Source organism: Cynocephalus volans, chromosome 13 (genome assembly GCF_027409185.1).
Source record: "Cynocephalus volans isolate mCynVol1 chromosome 13, mCynVol1.pri, whole genome shotgun sequence".
In the NCBI taxonomy this organism is placed as follows: Eukaryota; Metazoa; Chordata; class Mammalia; order Dermoptera; family Cynocephalidae; genus Cynocephalus; species Cynocephalus volans.
In genome coordinates this window covers 17,893,580-17,911,684 of record NC_084472.1, presented here as the reverse complement: position 1 = coordinate 17,911,684, position 18,105 = coordinate 17,893,580, and the positions used below count along the sequence as shown (strand labels likewise).

Sequence of the window (18,105 nt, the reverse complement as noted above, 5' to 3'; positions counted from 1 at the left end):
TTTGACTAATATAATAGGTAAAAATGACTTTTCACTGTTATTACTTAAAGTTTCTTCATTTCTACAAAATGGGCCATTCTTCTGTATACTTGCTAAATAGCTGTACTTCCTCTTTTGCAGAAGTCAGACAAGAACATTCATGAACCTCTGCCTCCTCTCCTATCTCAGAGAGGAGTAATCATTGGTTTTCTTCCTTCTCACTCCCATCCATTCATTCATCAAATATTTATTGAGCCTCCTCAGTATGCCAGGTGCTATGCTAGGCTCTGGGGATACAATGGGGGAATATGGCAAAGATACAGTCCCTGCCCTCAACGAGTTCACAGAGTACAGGAAGAGCCTACATGTTTTTAGTATCTGGTGGGCAAATCTGCCAGCCTAAGGATTTCCACCACATTTGGAAAAAAGAAACTGTTTCGGTAAAGCATTAATTGAATATTCGTGAGCAAATACTTTTTAAAAAACCTTCTAGAGGAACTTTTGATTATCTTGGCCTCAAGGTTTCACCTGGACAGGGAAGGAAACTTAGTATCCAAAGGAGGACGAACCTTAAGAGGAAGATGGCAAACACAGCTACGCGTTAGGGACAATTAAATGGTGCATTCTCATAGAAACTGCTTTCTAAGCAGCCATCACCAGGGACAGAGGAGGTGTACCGGCCACCTTACAATATCTTCTAAAAGCTTCATAGTTTTGCCTTTCACATTTAGATCTTCCAGGTACCTGGGAGTGATTTTATATATAGTGTCCAGTTTTATTTTTTTCTATATAAAATATCCAATTTCTGAGAACCGTTCATTGAAATGTCTCACTGATCTGCAAGTCACCCCCATTAAGCATGAAATACACATATGTTATGTGAATCTGCTTTTGGACTTTCTACTCTGTTCTGCTGCTGTGTCTATTCTTGTGCCAACTCTGCCCTGTCCTTATTAGTCTTTATGAGCTTGACATGTGGTAGGGTAAGTCCTCTCATTTGTTATAGTTCTTACCTTTTAATACTCAAGGTTAAGACAGTAACGGGTCTACATTACTTTGAGCCTACAGTGGATCACATAGAAGAAAATTCCATTTCATGGACAATGCCTCTGTCTCCAATAACAGGAATAACTTCTCCATCAGGCACAGAAGGCAAAGTGCCTATGGTCCATGACTCTTTTAAGAGCTCATGAAAATATTTTAATTTATTTTAAAATCAGAAGAAAAAAATTAACTTTTGGTGGAAGAAAGTGTTTTATACATAGTGTCTTGTTTTGAGGGTACTTCAAAAAGCTCACAAAAAGAATTAAAGGATAATATGAGTCTTTCCATGAACTTTTTGAAGACCCTTGGTATAATATTAATATATTCATCTTTTTACCAACATAGTCATAAAACATAATTTTAAATATTTTTCTACGGGGGAAGGACCCACATAGGCAAAGCTACCTAAGGCCCAAGAAAGTCATAAAATGGCCCTGCCTAATAGAGTTTTCTTACAGGTTATACTATTAGTTGCCAGGGCAGAGCTTAGGAGGCTCATCCTTACAAGCTAGGGGATAAAAACATGTGTCCTCCTACTGGTAGATGAACATATTATCTTCATTTGGAAAAATAGTATACACCAAAAAATTAATAATCCCCCAAATGCTAATTTCAAATTTAAATAAAAATAGAATTCTCCAGGCATTTGTCAGGAACTAGGGAATACAGAGATAAAAGGAAAGAACATAAAGCTTCTAGAATATAAGAGAGTACAGATGGCTAACAAATAATTATAATGGGGAGAAATGTTACACAAGCAGAAAGGCTAAGTCAGGGAGGAATACTAAATCACTCCTCAGAAAGTTGCAAAATAGGTGTTATTATTTTCAGTTTTACAAATGAGGAAATCAAGGGAGAGAACAATTGAGTGGCTTATCCCAAGCCTCAGCTAACATATGTCAGATGCAATATTTGAACACCAGGACTCTGATTCCAAGCTCTGTGCCATTTACCCTCTGGTCTGAAACAGTGCTTATCCCACAGTAGGCATTCAGTAAATTAGACTATATTGAACTGAAAGAGAAACAGTGCCACCCCAAAGATTGTCTTTTCCCAGAGCAGCTTTCTACGTGATTTTTTTATAGCTTTATTGAGGTATGTTTTACATATCCAAAAATTTACCCATTTCAACTGTATGCCAATGCTTTTTAGTTAACTTTAATTACTGGTAAAACCATTACCATAAATCTGTTTTAGAATGTTTTTATCCCCCCAATAAGAATCCTCATGCCCATTTTCTATTCATGTCCATTCCCACCCCCTGATCCAGGCAAACACTAATCTATTTCTTGTCTCTATAAATTTTCCTTTCAGCATATTTCATGTAAATGGAATCATAAAATATGTGGTTTATTTCATCTGATTTCTTCTACTTGGCCTAATTTTTTTTGAGATTCATTCACGATGCAGCATGTGTCAGTAGTTTATTCCTTGTTAATGCTGAATGGTATTACATTGTATGGATACATCATATTTTTGTCTATCCATTCACAAGTTGATTGACATTTAGGCTGTTTTAGTTTTTGACTATAATGAATAGTGCTACTATAAACATTTGTATGCAAGCTTTTGTGAGGACATATGTTTTCATTTCCCTTTGGAAGATACCTGGGAGTGAAATTGCTGTGTTATATGGTAGTTTTATGTTTAACTTTTTGAGAAACTGCCAAACCGTATTACCAAAGTGGCTGCCCATTTTACCGACACATTCCTATCAGCAGTGTATGAAAATTCCAATTTCTCCACATCCACAGATACTTGTTACTGTCTTTTTTATTATAGTCACTCTAGTGGGTGTAAAGTGGTATCTCGTTACAGTTTTGATTTGTATTTCCCTAATCACTGATGATGTTGACATCTTTTCATGTGCTTCTTGGCCATTTGCCCATATTCTTTGAAGAAGTGTCTATTCCAAATCTTTTGCTCATGTTTTGATTGGATTGTTTGTCATCTTATTATTGAGTTGTAAGAGTTTTTTTGTAAATTTTGCATACTAAAGCTTTATTAGATTTGTTTTGCAAATATTTTTCCCAGTCTGCTCTGTCTTTTCATTTTATCAATGGTGTCTTTTGTAGTGTAAAAGTTTTGAATTTTGATGAGGTCCATTTGATCATTTTATTTCCAGAAATAAATCCTTACATCTATAGACAATTGATTTTTGACAAATGCAATTCACTGGTAAGATGACAGTCTGTTCAATAAATGGTGCAGGGACAACTGGATATCATCTATACACAAGAGATGAACTTAGATTCTCACCTCAAACTATACACAAAAATCAACTCAAAATGGCTCATAGACTTAACTGCAAGAGTAAAAACAACAAAGCTTTTGAAAGAAAACATGGAAATTTTAAAGATCTTGGGTTAGGCAATGATTTCTTTTTCATCTCTTCTTGAATTCTTGTCCTGATTAAACACAATACCTGTTAGGGGAGGGGGAGCTTGTGTGTATAATATCAGTAGCAAAAGTTATAGCCATCTTCACTAAAAATGATAAAATATTTCACTGGAATTGGTGGCTAAAATTTGATTTATCAATGGCATAAAAATGTCAAAAGAAAATATGCAAAGGATAAAGGCAAGCCAGCCAGAACAGAACATCCAGAGCTTGGCAGGTGGAACTTAAGACAAAGCTGTGTAAGTATTAAGTTAATCTTTTCTTCAAATACTACTCAGTGTGTGCACCCACACTGCAGGCTAAGAAATGTTGATTACAGACAGTTACTGACTACAGATTAAAATTAAGGAGAAGGCAATCTCCTACAGAAAGGTGAATCTCAATCCACCAGTTAAGGAAGTGCTGCATACCCTAATGTTAGTGATGATGTCATAATGCTAACATAAAATTTCTGCAGCCTATTACACTCAACGTGTCCGAAGAAAGAAATTATTGTTGAAGAAAGTATAAACACGATTCATCAGTGTGAAAGTTTCAGATACAAAGCCTTACTTATAAAGGCAGTTTCTTCCATTAAATTCTCTGGATTGCACCTAAAATTGTTAATAACTAATTTCATGGTCAACTCACAAGGAACACACAAGGACACTGGCATAACCCTTGGCTACGTGTTCACTGTGAGTCAAGCAGTGCACTTTCCCTCTTTCTCTTGCCTGTCATCATGTCAACTGGGGAGACTTTGCTAGAGCCTGAATCTTGACTTCCTCTTTCAGAGCAAAATTTGTTTTCAGAATGTATTTCCTGGTATAATTAAAATTATTTTAACTTATTAACATTTTAATATCTTTTCATTATTTTCAGGTACAACTGATTATTTACATAGCCACCTCTCCCTCTTAGGAAAGGTAACATGTTTTAATGTTCTTTAATTCCTTATATGAGTGGTTTTTAAATCATTGCAGTCATTAGACAAGAAGCCCTGACTTACAGCATATGATAAAGTTCTTAGAAGATAATAAATACTTGATAAGTTTTTGCTGGAATGAGGGAAATATCAATTTTTAATACTGTAAAAAATATAAAAGTTATATTTCACAGCCCTCAGGTCTAATGGCAGAAAATATACCATGGAATCAATCAAATTACTAAAATAATATTCTAGGAAGGACATGTAGGATTGTCATTAATGTAATGAAGTCTAATCTTTCAATGCCAAGACCCAAATGACAACCTTTTTTCTTTCTTGAACACCTAGTAACATGATGTTCTCTCATTCATCCTAAAGAGAAATGGTCTCTCCTCTTAGATCACAGCCTCTATGTAAATTTTCTGGACAGGTTAAAATTTGACTATTTTATCCAGGATGAAGTGGACTTAGCTGAGCACAGGCACATAGCAAGAAGTGCCCCAAATAAAGTGAGCCTTATTATCATTGCTCTTGTTCCTAATATATTCTAATAATCATGTCCATCTTGAAAATAAGTAGAAACAATTTACCAGCTCATCACAATTTCATGTAAGTTTGAAAGAGGTATGCTATGTAGTGAATGAAAACAGCCTTCTTATCAACTTGTAGTTGAGTGGACATCAGCAAAGCACATATGTTACGAAGTTTGCATATTAGATGGATAAGATGGTACTTCACAAAAAACAGGTGAACTGAAAAAAAATTCACAAACTATTTTCAAATACTTTTCTTCTTGCCTAAGATATAATTGAGACTGGTTCTGAGTAATTTTCTCAAATTCTATCAGCAATGATCTTTTCAGTTACAGCCCTTTAGCCCTTCATCTACCTGGAATCATTAAGTCTCACCAGGAGTCTTAGCCTGACCTCAGGGCCTAGGCCAGTGCCTGGAGGAATTTTTAGAAGCCACAGACTAGTAGATTATCTGCTCAGTATCAGATCGGCTATTCTGCTGATCCTCCCCTGACACTGTAACCTAGTTTCAGGCACTAAGTTTTTATGTGGTTATTAGTAACCAAGACCCTATCTTGTACCACAAGAAACTAGATCATGGATTCCACTGCTATGATTCATAATCCCACCTTGAGACCTTGCTTTGTATCCCAATTGGTACACTTCGCCCTACATTGCTCTGTGGGCTTAGTTAGAACACTGCTCTGGAACTCCAGTCTTCATGAGTGTGCCCCAGTACTTGCCACCTGATAGCTACAATGCAAACTTCCCTCATGTCTGGATTCCCATTTACTGCCCCTAGAGTCAGGTCTTATGCTTGTGCTAAATTTTCTACCAACTGTCAGTTCCTTTCTCCATCCTTAGCCTAACACTGACAAGACTGTTGGGACTTGGGTTCTGGTCATCCACAGAATGACCTATCTCAATGCTGAGCTATAATTCTAATTACTCTAGTAATACCTCTATTCAAACCAGCCATCAGTAAATTTTAAAATGCCTCACTAAACATACATCTGCTGCTCAAAATGCTAAAAGAAAATGCCTCATACCTGTCTGAGTGAATCCTGATTTGTATCCATTAGTTGTTCCATTTTCTGGGGTCACAGTTGATGACACTGAAGAGTTTGGTTTAATAGAGTGGCAAGTAGCAGAGGATTGTCGACTTCTACATTCTGGAAAGGAGTGAAAATCACATTATATAAAGAGACCAATGTTCTGCTAAAACAGGTGATGAGGACACGATCCATAAAAATCTCTGAAATAAACTGCTGCTCCTTAAGCGGTAGCTATATTCCTTATCCGATATCCCCTTCCCCTAATCCTGACTCTAACAGAATGTTCAAGCTAATGGACACAGTTCTTCTTCCTAGGGCCAGATGTCATGTCTAAAAGGCAAAGAAAATGGTTACAAAGCACAATCAGACCTTTGTTCCCCAAAGACTAGTTTTCAGGGAAAAAATACTCATAACCAATATAGTAATACTAGTTTTATGGGTAAGACAGAGGCTAAAATATCAATAATTTATAAAAACCAAGTAAGCATTTCAAATACCAGTTAACCTATTATCTAGGATTGATTTCAGTGTAGAACGGTAACCAAAAGTCTTATTCTGCCTTCAACCTTCTTTTCTCAACCTTAATTTATGTGCAAAAACAGAGGCAAAGGAAAATGTATAGGCACAAGAAAAAATTAGAAATGCTCAAATTCATATTATTCTCAGTTCTTATTAAAGGAAATAGTTAAACAATATCTAGGTGGTTAATGATCATGCAATACCAAGCTTCATTTTAAGTAGGCTGATATGAATGGGACTCTGGTATGATATTTTGTTTTGTTTTGTTTTATTCTTTTCTGGTATGATATTTTAATTGTACTTTGTACTGATTTGGATAGACAGCAAATACTATGACAGCCTATGAAACTGTAACTTCCAACCAAATTACACTATATTAGTCTCAAAAAGTAGCATGTAAAAAAAGAACATAATGCCTGCATATGACAAAGTTAATTGTAGAGGATCCTTTAGAGAGTTTCCAAGTTTATCAGATATATATATATATAATGGAGGCAGATTCCTGTAGCCTCCTATGCCATCTGTGATGAGCTACTGTATTTCTTCCTAAAGGCATATCTCCACATTATGTATATTATATGCATATATGTATATTGATATTATGTGTGTATATATATGTATACAGGTTTGTATATATATGAATTATATATATATAATTTCAATTCCAATTCCGAAATAGCAGCTGTTATAAACATGAGGCTTCTTTTGCAAATGCTGTTCTTGGTTAGAAAGATGAACTATCATTAAGCACTAAAAAAGAAGTTAAAAATATTTTACTCAACCAAAACAAAAGGTAAAGGAGGAACTCAAAAGGTAGAGAAGTGATGCCTATCCCATTTTTACTCTTTTTTGGGGGGTTCATGACATTCAAAACGATTTTTCTACAAGAAATTATTTATAATTCATCACCTTAAGATTCAGTGGTCACCAAGCTTTAAGTTCTTCTTTTTATTTTTTTCTTGCAGCTGGCTGGAACAGGGATCAAACCCTAGATCTTGGTGTTAGCAGCACCACCCTCTAATCAATTGAGCTAATGGGCCAGCCCCACCAAGCTTTAAATTCTGATGATACCTGTCTTGGAAGATATAGCCAATCCTTAAGGAAGTATATAATCCCACTTGAAATACAACCAAGAGAAATTAAGGTGAAGTATTCAGAGACAAATCTGTGGTTGTAATTTGGATTTATTAAGCTGTTTTTCACGGTCAGGCAAAAATCTTACAGAGACAACAAATAGAAACATTAAAGACAGTTTTTACACAGAGAAAAAAATCTCAGCATCTAAGAAACTGATGAATAGAATAAGGATTAATACTCCTTATTAGGAGTATTAGAACTGCATTAGAACAATGAATAGAACTTGTGGCAATTCCTATTAAACACACGAAGATGTGGAATTTCAATTGGATTCATTTCTATGAGTAAGTTAAGTTCTTCCTAACTTAAAAGAAACAAAACTTTGCCAACTTAATAGTGCATTTTCCCAGATATTATGAAGAGAGCTTTGTTTATTCTCAGTATGCTTAGGTCTAATTAAGACAGAAAAATACAGATGCTTGAGAATTACCAAAGAATTTAAGTAAAGTAAAAAGAGCATCTTACCAAGAAACTGACTTGTCGAGGTCCTCTCTAAATGAATGAGCTAGAAATGGTCCGTTTTCCCCCTGAATTCTTGTTCAGGTTTTTCACACTAAATAAAGCAGACAAAGCCCCTGCCTTCACGGAAATTACACTCTGGTGTGACCACCATGCCTTGCTGGAAAACTGCCTGACCTGTGCAGCAGACATATCACACCAAAACACAGTAAAAAGCTATAAGAACCTTTCAGCTAAAATAATTGTGAAGAGTGACGAAAAAGTAGGCTTATCTGACAGGTCCAAGTAGTTCACAAAAGATTAGTGTGAGAATCAGAATGAACAGATCACTGAGGTTGAGTTTTGTCTTTTATCTTTTCCTCTGTCTGTTCTCTGAGGTGAAAAGCACAAGTGTGAAGAGAGAGAAAAGCAATGGGTCTGGATAATCTGCTAAGAAGAGAACCTTCCCATGACCAGCACAGAGACATGCACTTCCCTAAACTTGAACAGCTTCTGTTAAAAGTACACTTGTCCCTTCTTATCTGTAGTTTTGCTGTTCATAGTTTCAGTTGTCCCCAGTTAACCATGGTCCAAAAATATCAAGTGGAAAATTACTGAAGTAAACAATTTGTAAGTTTTAAGTTGCACACTGTTCTGAGCAGCATGATGAAATCTCTCGCCGACCAGCTCCGTCCCACCTGGGATGTGAGTCATCCCACAGTCCAGCATGTCCACTGTCTGAGCTACACCTGCCTGATAGTCACGTAGCAGCCAGCTCAGATATCAGATCAGCTGTAGTGGTATCACAGCACTTGTGTTCAAGTCACCCTTATTCGACTTAATGATGGCCCCAAAGCGCAGAGCAGTGATGTGGGAATTCGGATATGTGGGAATTCAAGAAGCCATAAAGCGCTTCCTTTAAATGAAAAGGTGAAAGTTCTTGACAATAAGGAAAGAAAAAAAAAATTGTAAGATCTATGGTAAGAACAAATTTTCTATCCATGAAACTGCAAAGAAAGAAGAAGACATTTGTGCATAGTATATATAAGGTTCAGAACTGTGGCAGTTTCAGGCATCCCCTGGGGGTCTTAGAACATATATCCTCTGCAGTAAGTGGGTATTACTGTGGTAAGGAGCAAGTCAAATGTTAATAAAATAGGCATATTCTGAAAAAAAATAAAATAAAATAAAAAGGAGCAAGTCAAATAACCTACCAGAGAACTTTAAATTTTGGGAAAGCCTTCTGAACTTGACATATTCATCTATACCACATCTGAATTCTGAACTCAGTGTGGGTCACTTGTCACCATCATAAAATCTCCATTTCCTCCCCTTTCCCTCTGGGAAGTTGAGTACCTTTCCAGCAGATAAGAGGCCCCTTCGACAGTATACCCTGGGAGCTTCTGACTAGGTAGTACTTTAAGTGCTTCTGCTTCTTTGGCTGGGTGGTGAGCTTCAAGTTAATGTGGTTGGAAAATTCCGTGAAATACCGAAATCCTCTTTCTCCACAGCCGATACAGTTTCCAGAAAACCCTAAAATGAGGAAAATCAACATTACTAATGGCCTTGCAAGTTAATCCAATACTTTTACATATAAAAAGCATAGAAATATTCACAATCTTTGACCTAGTAATGTACTAATTTCAAAAAAGTAATTCAAAGGAAAAAGGAAAACAGGTACAAAATTTTGTTTGTTTGTTGTTTTTGGCAGCTGGCCGGTATGGGGATTGAACCCTTAACCTTGGTGTTATAACACCACACTCTAACCAACAAAAATTTTTAAACAGTTATTTTATCACAGTGAAAGACTGGAAATAGTTTAAATGCTGCTCTAAAAGGCTAATGGTTAAGGAAATAGAATGGAGAGTGTAATGTGATAACATTTATAAGAAGAAAAAAAAGTTTGGTCCTGGAGATGTCCATCATTTCTACTCCATGCACTCCCTTCCTAGAGAGGCTGTGGGTCTTAGCTCTGGTTCTCCACCCTACCCAGCACATGAACTGACCTCCACGGCGACAGTGGATGAGACTGTGGACAAATATCTGACCCAATCTGGGACAGCCAGAGTCTCTCTCCTGAAATTTTTAAATAAATGCAAAAAGTCAGTCAGATGGTACTGGACCCTGGATTTGTAAGGTTTTTTAAAATTAGAACCTGAGTTGGGGCTATGCCAACCATGTGTAAGCTAATGTGTGGAAAAAACAAACTAAGTTATGAAAAGGAAGCTGGTCTGCAGAGAGGACAGCACAGCACACAGAGATGTGCAAATTCAGGGCAGTGTCAGCTGCTGGTTTCTATGAGATGTAGCTATAAGCTTTCTGACATGAGTGCCATGAGATCCCCATTTCCTCTTGATTCAACCCTTCGTTATTCAAGCCAGATTATTCCTCTAGATCTAACATCCAAACAATTCCTCACTCAGCCAAATCAAACGAAATGAAACTTTCAGTGACCTGGATGGAGCAGGGAACGTGGAAAGAAGAAATGAAGAAGGCTGGGATGATGAGGAACCATGGTCTGCTTTGTTAAAAATTGACTTTTTGGTTCCCTTTAACACACAGAGTAAGAGTCAGAGAGTGAGTTACTCTGATTGCATCTGATGAGGACACAACACATTTACATATAGGTGAACAGGACAAAAAAGTTGTAAATAAGAAAGGGCACTCCATATCGTATAAAGACAAGATCTCTATACACAAATAATTTACTGAAAATAAATTCACTAATGAAGTGACTTACTCTTTTCAAACCCCTAAACCATCTGGCTCTATAATTAACAAAGATATATAAGGAGAGAAGAGAAAGGAAGCAAGGATTAAATACAGAATGTCTCACAATATCCCAATCTCAGAATGCTGACAATCAATTAAAACCAATTATAAATGGGCAGTCCAGTTTATTATTATTCATTTAACAATTATTTATTGAGCACCTACCTATATGCTAGGCACTTTGCTAAGCACTGGAGAAACAGTGGTAAACGAGACAGTCATAACCTATGGTTAACAACACGGACTCAATAGTTTATTACTGTCACTTTATAGAAAAATAAAATTAACATAATTTTTATAAATGACTTACAATATACTCAGAGATGGATTGTATTTGAAAGCCTTTGGCCATTTGTCCTATACCTTGAAGCTGTAGTCCAAAAAAAATGGCTGTCAATAGCTGCCTAGTTCACCAAGCTCCTAAAGTCACCATCCATCCATCCATCCATCCATCCATCCATCCATCCATCCATCCATCCAACCAACTAACCAACCAATGCTTGTACTCTACAATGTACTAGGTACTATCTCAGGTACCAAATCTTCAGCAGTGAACAAAGCAGACAGAGCCCCTGCCTTCATGGAAATTGCACTCTGGTGCAACCACCATGCTTTGGTGGAAAACTGCCCGACCTGAGAGGCAGACATACCACACCCAAAACACAGTAAAAAGCTGTAAGAACCTTTCAGCTGAAATAATTATGGATAGTGCTGAAAAACTAGTCTTGTCTGATAGGTCCACGTAATTCAGAAAAGATTAGTGTGTGAATCAGAATCGACAAATCACTGAGGTTGAGTTTTGTCTCTTATCTTTTCTTCTGTCTGTTCTCTGAGATGAAAAGCACGAGTGTGAAGAGAGAAAAGCAATGGGTCTGGATAATCTGCTAAGAAGAGAACCTTCCGGTCAATAGCAGTTAACAATATGAAAGAGTTAGAATCTTACAAGTCCGTTTTTAAGACTCTGTATGGTTTCAGCATTAGCCTTGGTTCAAGGGAGATTTTATCTGGTCAAAGTTCTTGCTATCATTGATAACAAAAAATAAGATCTCTTACAGCCAAATCACCTTTCTAGTTTTTCTGGCAGTCAAGTCTTCCAACTACACAGTAGATTTGGGGCACATGCACTGTCAACTGGATCAATATCTTTTAAAATCAATTACTCCATGCCCTTTGGGATCTGCATAATTTATATAAAAACTGAGACAAATTTATATTGGAGTCCACAGGGATTCTGGAATATCTGAAACTTAAAAAATTTCCCATTGTGTCTTTTTCTATTTTTTATGTACTTTATTTTTATTTACTGAAACATAGTTGATAGTACATATCTGTGGGGTACAGCATTTAATATCATTACCTGTGCCACTATATCTTAATGCATACGAAAACCATCCATCATAAGTAAGAAATGCTGGATAAATATTAGCTTTTGGACAACTGAGTACTGAACATGTAAAAATCTCAACAGCATGCGTCTCTAAGAAAAACCTACCATTTTGTTGCTGTATTACACTCTCACATGGAGAAGTGGTTAGTGAAAAATTATGTCCATTTATAAGGCAACAGAAAGGACGCAAAGTTTCAAATCTGTGGGGGTATTTAATAAACACAATAGCAGAGTAACTACCATTTAAAGAGTAAGTACTGTATCCCACACACTGTGCTAGATGATGGAACTCATTTGATCTTTACAACACCGCAAGGTAGGCATTATTGGCCACATTGTATACATAAGGAATCTAAGACTCTGAGTTCTTGAACTACGTGCCCAAGGTCTTAAAGCACCAAGTGGCAAATCTGGGATTTAAACCCAGTTCTGATTCCAAAACCTATGGTCTTTGGTCTCATATTCCTGATTACAAAAGATGATGAAATCTATTAGAGACAGTCTACGATTTAGGGTTTTTCAACTTTACAATGGTGTGAAAACAATACAAATTCAGTAGAAACCATACTTCAAATTTTGAATTTTGATCTTTTCCCAGGCTAGCGATACGCAGTATGATGCTTTCTTGCAACGCTGGGCAACAGCAGTGAGCCGCAGCTCCCAGCCAGCCCAGCGACCATGAGGATTAATAACCAATGCTCTACAGTGTACTATGTTGCCAGTGCTTTTTGGATGTTGTGTTTTATGTTTTCATATCCCATTGTGTCTATGAAATGCTCATTTTTGTACAGTATTTAAGACTTAATCATAAAATAGGTTTTATGTTAGATGATTTTGTCCAATTGTAGGCTAATATAAGTGTTCTGAGCACACTGAAGGTAGGTTAGACTAAGCTATGATATTCATAAGGTTAGGTGTATTAAATACATTTTCAACTTAACGACATTTTCAACTTATAATAGGTTTATTGGAACATAACCTCATCCATTGTAAGTCGGGGAGCATCAGTATTCTGATGATGTTTTCTGTGTCTTTTCCATGATGTATTCTAAGAAGATTCCTCTAATCATAAAGAATCATTGAGCAAAATGGCATTATGAGAGATTTTCAATGTCTATAGTCAGAGCCATATCTGAACTGTTTCATTAATTAAGACTGTGATGCTTTTTAAATGTGCTAAAAGTTTTCTAAAATCCTTGTACCACAGCCTACTATGTTGTAAGCACCGTGAGGACTGAGCCCTATAATTTTTGCACCTCTACATCATAGTCTAGCATGATTTCTGTCACACAGTACATTTTGAATAAATATTGCTAAATGAATGAACAAATCCTTGGACCTTCTTTGCTAATTTAATTCAACATATAACCATTAGGGGCTGGCTGGTTAGCTCAGTTGGTTAGAGTGTAGTCAACACCCAGGTCAAGGATTTGGATCCCCATCCTGGCCAGCCACCAAAATAAATAAATAAATAAATAAATAAATAAATAAATAAGATTTACCACTAAACTTCTATATTAAATCACCTGTTCAACTTCACCAAAAGAAAAATAAAGCAAACACATTCTTCTTTATGACAGCTTTATGAAAAATGAAAATCACTTCTTTTTCTATGAACCAACAGAAGTCTTTGAACTAGGTTTTAAGGAACCTTTATAAAGTATGTGATTGGTCACTTTCTCACTCAAGACACTGATCAATGTATTCCCAGACTTTCTGATGAAACTATATAACTAGGAAGAATGCATCAAATTAAACAAACAAATACACCTCAAAATCAATACAACACTTGAATTCTTTGCCTTCCTCTCTGTTTCCTTTTTACTGATATTTGTTCCATCTGTCTGATTCCATCTATAAGAAAAATTCTAAGAAACAAAAATGACCCTAGAGAAATACAGCAGAACAAAAAAAAAAGCAGCAAACCTCATATGCCATTTTATCTTTTAAATTAATAAAAATAATAAAAAAATAAATCTGCTCTTTATTATTTCCCATGATATAGAGAAGTTATGTTGTGAAAAAGCCCAGAGTCTAAATCTAGTACCAGAAGGTAAAACAATTCTGAGATAAAGTACATTTTACATCATATATATGATGTAAAAAATATATTTATACACACACTCATATTCCTAGTTATTTTGGATGAACTACTGTTAGACAGAAAATGATAATTACATCAAACAAGTATTATTTCTAATTGGTGGTATGAAAAAACTACAAATAACTTAAAAGTAGATAATCCACAGATGAATAATTGACAGTTGACATCAGGTCTGGATTAATGACCCTACAGGGTGAATTCTACTTTATCTTATAAAATATTAATGTTTGATAAACTGCATGTTGTCCTTTAATGTCTGGTCCAAGAAGTCTTTTAATTAAGGCAAGTCTTTTGAGAATGAATGAAAATGAAAACTAATTTTTAACAAGTTACTAAAAGAAAAAACTGTTTCATACCTGATCTAAACTATTTAACCCCCAACTAATTCTGTGATAATTTTAAATAAATGTGTATTTTAACTCCCTCATCTTAGAAGGAATTTTATTCTATTTTTCTGTCACAACATATTTTTAAAGTTGTGGTAAGAATGTTTAACAAGAGATCTACCCTCATAGCAAAATTTTATGTGCACAATGCAGTATTGCTATCTATAGGCACAGTATTGTACAGCAGATCTCTAGAACTTATTTATCTGTATAAATGAAACTTTGTATCAGTTGTACAGCAACTGCCCATTCCCCCCAGACCCTGGCAAACACCATTCTACTCTCTGATTCTGTGAGTCTGACTATTTTAGATACCTCATAAAAGTGTTATCATGAAGTATTTGTGTTTCCATAACTGGCTAATTTCACTTAGAAGACATACAAATAGCCAACAGCTAATTAAAAAGATGAACAACATCTCTAATCATCAGGGAAACACAAATGAACATCACAATGAGGTATTACCTCATGTTTGTTAGAATGGCTATTATTATAAAGTAAAAACAAAACCAAAAGATAACAAGTGCTGGTGAGGATGTGCTGGTGAGGATATTGGAACACCCATACACTGTTGATGGGAAGGTAAAACGGTGCAGCTGCTGTGGAAAACAATATGGAGGTTGCTCACAAAGTTAAAAAGAGTACTACCATATGATCCAGCAATCTCACTGCTGGGTATATAACCAAAAGAATTGAAATAGGATCTCAGAGAGATATCTGAACTCTTATGTTCATTGAAACATTATTCACAATAGGCAAGATGCGAAAACAAACCAAATGTCTGTCCATGGATTACTAAATAAAGAAATGTTAGCATATATAAACAATGGAATATTATTTGGCCTTAAAAAAGAAAATCCTGCCCTATATGACAATTGGAAGGAATTTTATAAGCATGAAATATTCACCTAAAAGTGCATTTTTTCCACGATCATCTGGTAGAAATCGCTTGTCTACAGCACAAACCAGGATGTGTTCAGGAAGATTGGGAGATTTGGCCCCCACCAGGAGGAATCCTGCTGGGACGTCAATTTGTTCCATACACAGTGATACCAAACGCAAATCCTTTCCAGCTTGACAAAAACCTAAAAGGTAAAAAGGATAGAGTGAGATATTTAGTGAGGCTCCTCATTACCCATTTGGAGAGCAGATTTATCCGTAGGAATCACCATCAAGGACTAAAAGTAAAGTCCATATACTTGACCCAGAAGACAAATCTATCATATGTGCCCCTCTGAACAGAGCTGAAAAGACACTAAACCATGTGCTTCAGCCAAAATGACTTTATACTTTCTGGTCCACAGGTAAGGCAATGATAAACACACAGCAAACTTTGAAAAGTGCATGTAATTTGTATGTGCATGTAATACAATAATTTTTACTTTCAATGCAAATTCAGTTCTCTAAATGTGGACAATCAGAATAGATATGCTCTACATGTCACAGAGGAAAAGGCTGAAGCTCAGACTTTGGTGATTCACAAATGAATGGGCCAGAAGTAGAACTCAAAACTAGAGTTTTTATTTTCACTAGATATGACATGATATAATACGAGACACGACAAAATCTTACATAACCACTTTGTATACCACGATGTATTACACAAATTCATTAGTTCGTCATTTATTAAACAAACACTTGCAACGGATGCTGTCCTAGGCCTGGGGATACAGAATTGAACAAAATATATCTTCCTCTAAGAACCCTCAGTGAAGTCAACTAGAAGAATATATAAGGAACCAAGAATTACAAAGACAATATCGCAGAGGACAGCTATCGTTCCACTGCACATCTTCTGAGAAATGACCCTCTCTGTACTCTAATCATGTAATTCCCCTGGAGAGCTGCGATACTCCAGATTGACATGGAGCTGGCCCCTGATGCAAGCTGGGTCACTTTAATATCCTAACTCACTGGCCATAGTTAATTGGTCCAGGGGTAGGCAGGTGACATAAACCAGGCCAACGGCCTTTTCCCTAGGAATTCTGAACATGGAGCCAGCGAGAGCATGGATGGCAGTTTGCTTGGTGGCAGCCCTGTTCCTTGACCTGCGAGGCAAGTCTTTCAGCAGAGACAAGAGGAGGGAGATTGTTCTGGCAGTGTTTGGGTCCCTGAAGCCCAGCTGTATTTGCCTTTCCTGTTTTTTAGTCATAAAACCTTTTGGTTTTGAATTCTTCCAAAAATTTCATTTTACCTAAGCTACTTGCTGTTGGGTTTCTGTCATTTGCAACCAAGAGAGGCTGAATAAAAGTATGATAAATGAATGATATTTCAGGAACTTGAGGGAGCATGAGGAACAGACACCTAAAACTCCACACACAAACCTAAGGAGCACCACCATCACTGCCCCATATAAAGCAGGGAAGAACCATGATAGATTCTTCTAGCATCAATTCACATTGTGATTTCAACCAACACCAACAAATAATTCAATGCCATCAATTAGTACAGGAGAAATTTTAAAAATCACCATGAAAACAATGGATAAAGCTGCGGTGCAGATAAAGCTGTGGTGCATATAGTTTGAATCATCAAACCTAAAAGCAGGAATAATGGAATTGGAAAAAAGACAACAGAAGACTAAAACGATAAAGAGAATGAGGTTCAATCATTTCAAGCTTGTAGATCTCTTTTTAACATTAACAAAAGTCAATTTAACTTTTAGAGTCCATGAATTTAGAAAAATAATAACAAAAAGTTATTACGAATTATTTAACAATTTGAAATAAATCTGCATTTTATCGTTCACAATACTATCTACATTTATTTGAAAAACAGTCATTTATATATGTGAGTCATACTACTTACTCAGTTTAACAGTTTTTGGAGACTACAGATACATGGAACCCCTTGAAAGAATTCTGCAACTCCCACCTCCATTAAGGGACAGGGCTCACAGGTCTGGAAGTTGGAAATTGATGATAAGTTGGTGATGATGATGATGATGCTAACATGCTAATGATACTGATGTCAGCTAGAACTTATGGAGCACTTACCATAAGTCAGGTGTAGTGCTAAACACTGTGTAGATTATCTTATGTAATTCTCTCAACAACTCTAGGTAGGTACTACCATCTCCCTTTCATAGATGGAGAAATTGAGTCTCAGAAAGGTTAGGAAACTTGTCCAAGGTTACATAACAAGTCTGATAATGTCAAACTTGATGTAAGACAAGGGAAGTTTGCCATATAAGAACAGACAAAAAGCATACTATCATCTTGGCAAAAGCAAAGCTAAGGGCAATTCTGACCCGGTGGTTATGATCACTTCATTAAAAAAAAGTCAAAATCTACTTTTAATACCTACATTTTGGAATTTCTATATTTTGGGATTAAAAGGATGTAGCAGTTTATTTTTATAATTTTTGCTCTATGTGATGAGAAAGTTTTAGGCTGCTGTTTGCAGGAAATTCTCTATAACATGCTGTTGAAAAAGAATATGTTTTCCCCCTTCATATATGAAAAG

At 36.1% G+C, this 18,105-nt stretch overlaps 1 protein-coding gene across 3 annotated transcripts in view; it reads right to left on the bottom strand.

The window, feature by feature from the left end:
* GREB1L (GREB1 like retinoic acid receptor coactivator) overlaps window positions 1-18,105 on the bottom strand; it is a 130,396-nt gene that overhangs the window by 96,576 nt on the left and 15,715 nt on the right. For all 3 annotated transcript variants that reach the window (XM_063077061.1, XM_063077062.1, XM_063077063.1), the window contains exons 3-5: window positions 15,549-15,725; window positions 9,348-9,524; window positions 5,892-6,014 (exon numbers count right to left, since the gene is read on the bottom strand). In XM_063077061.1, the coding sequence (XP_062933131.1) occupies window positions 5,892-6,014; window positions 9,348-9,524; window positions 15,549-15,725 (477 nt within the window). The remainder of the gene's footprint in view (window positions 1-5,891; window positions 6,015-9,347; window positions 9,525-15,548; window positions 15,726-18,105) is intronic.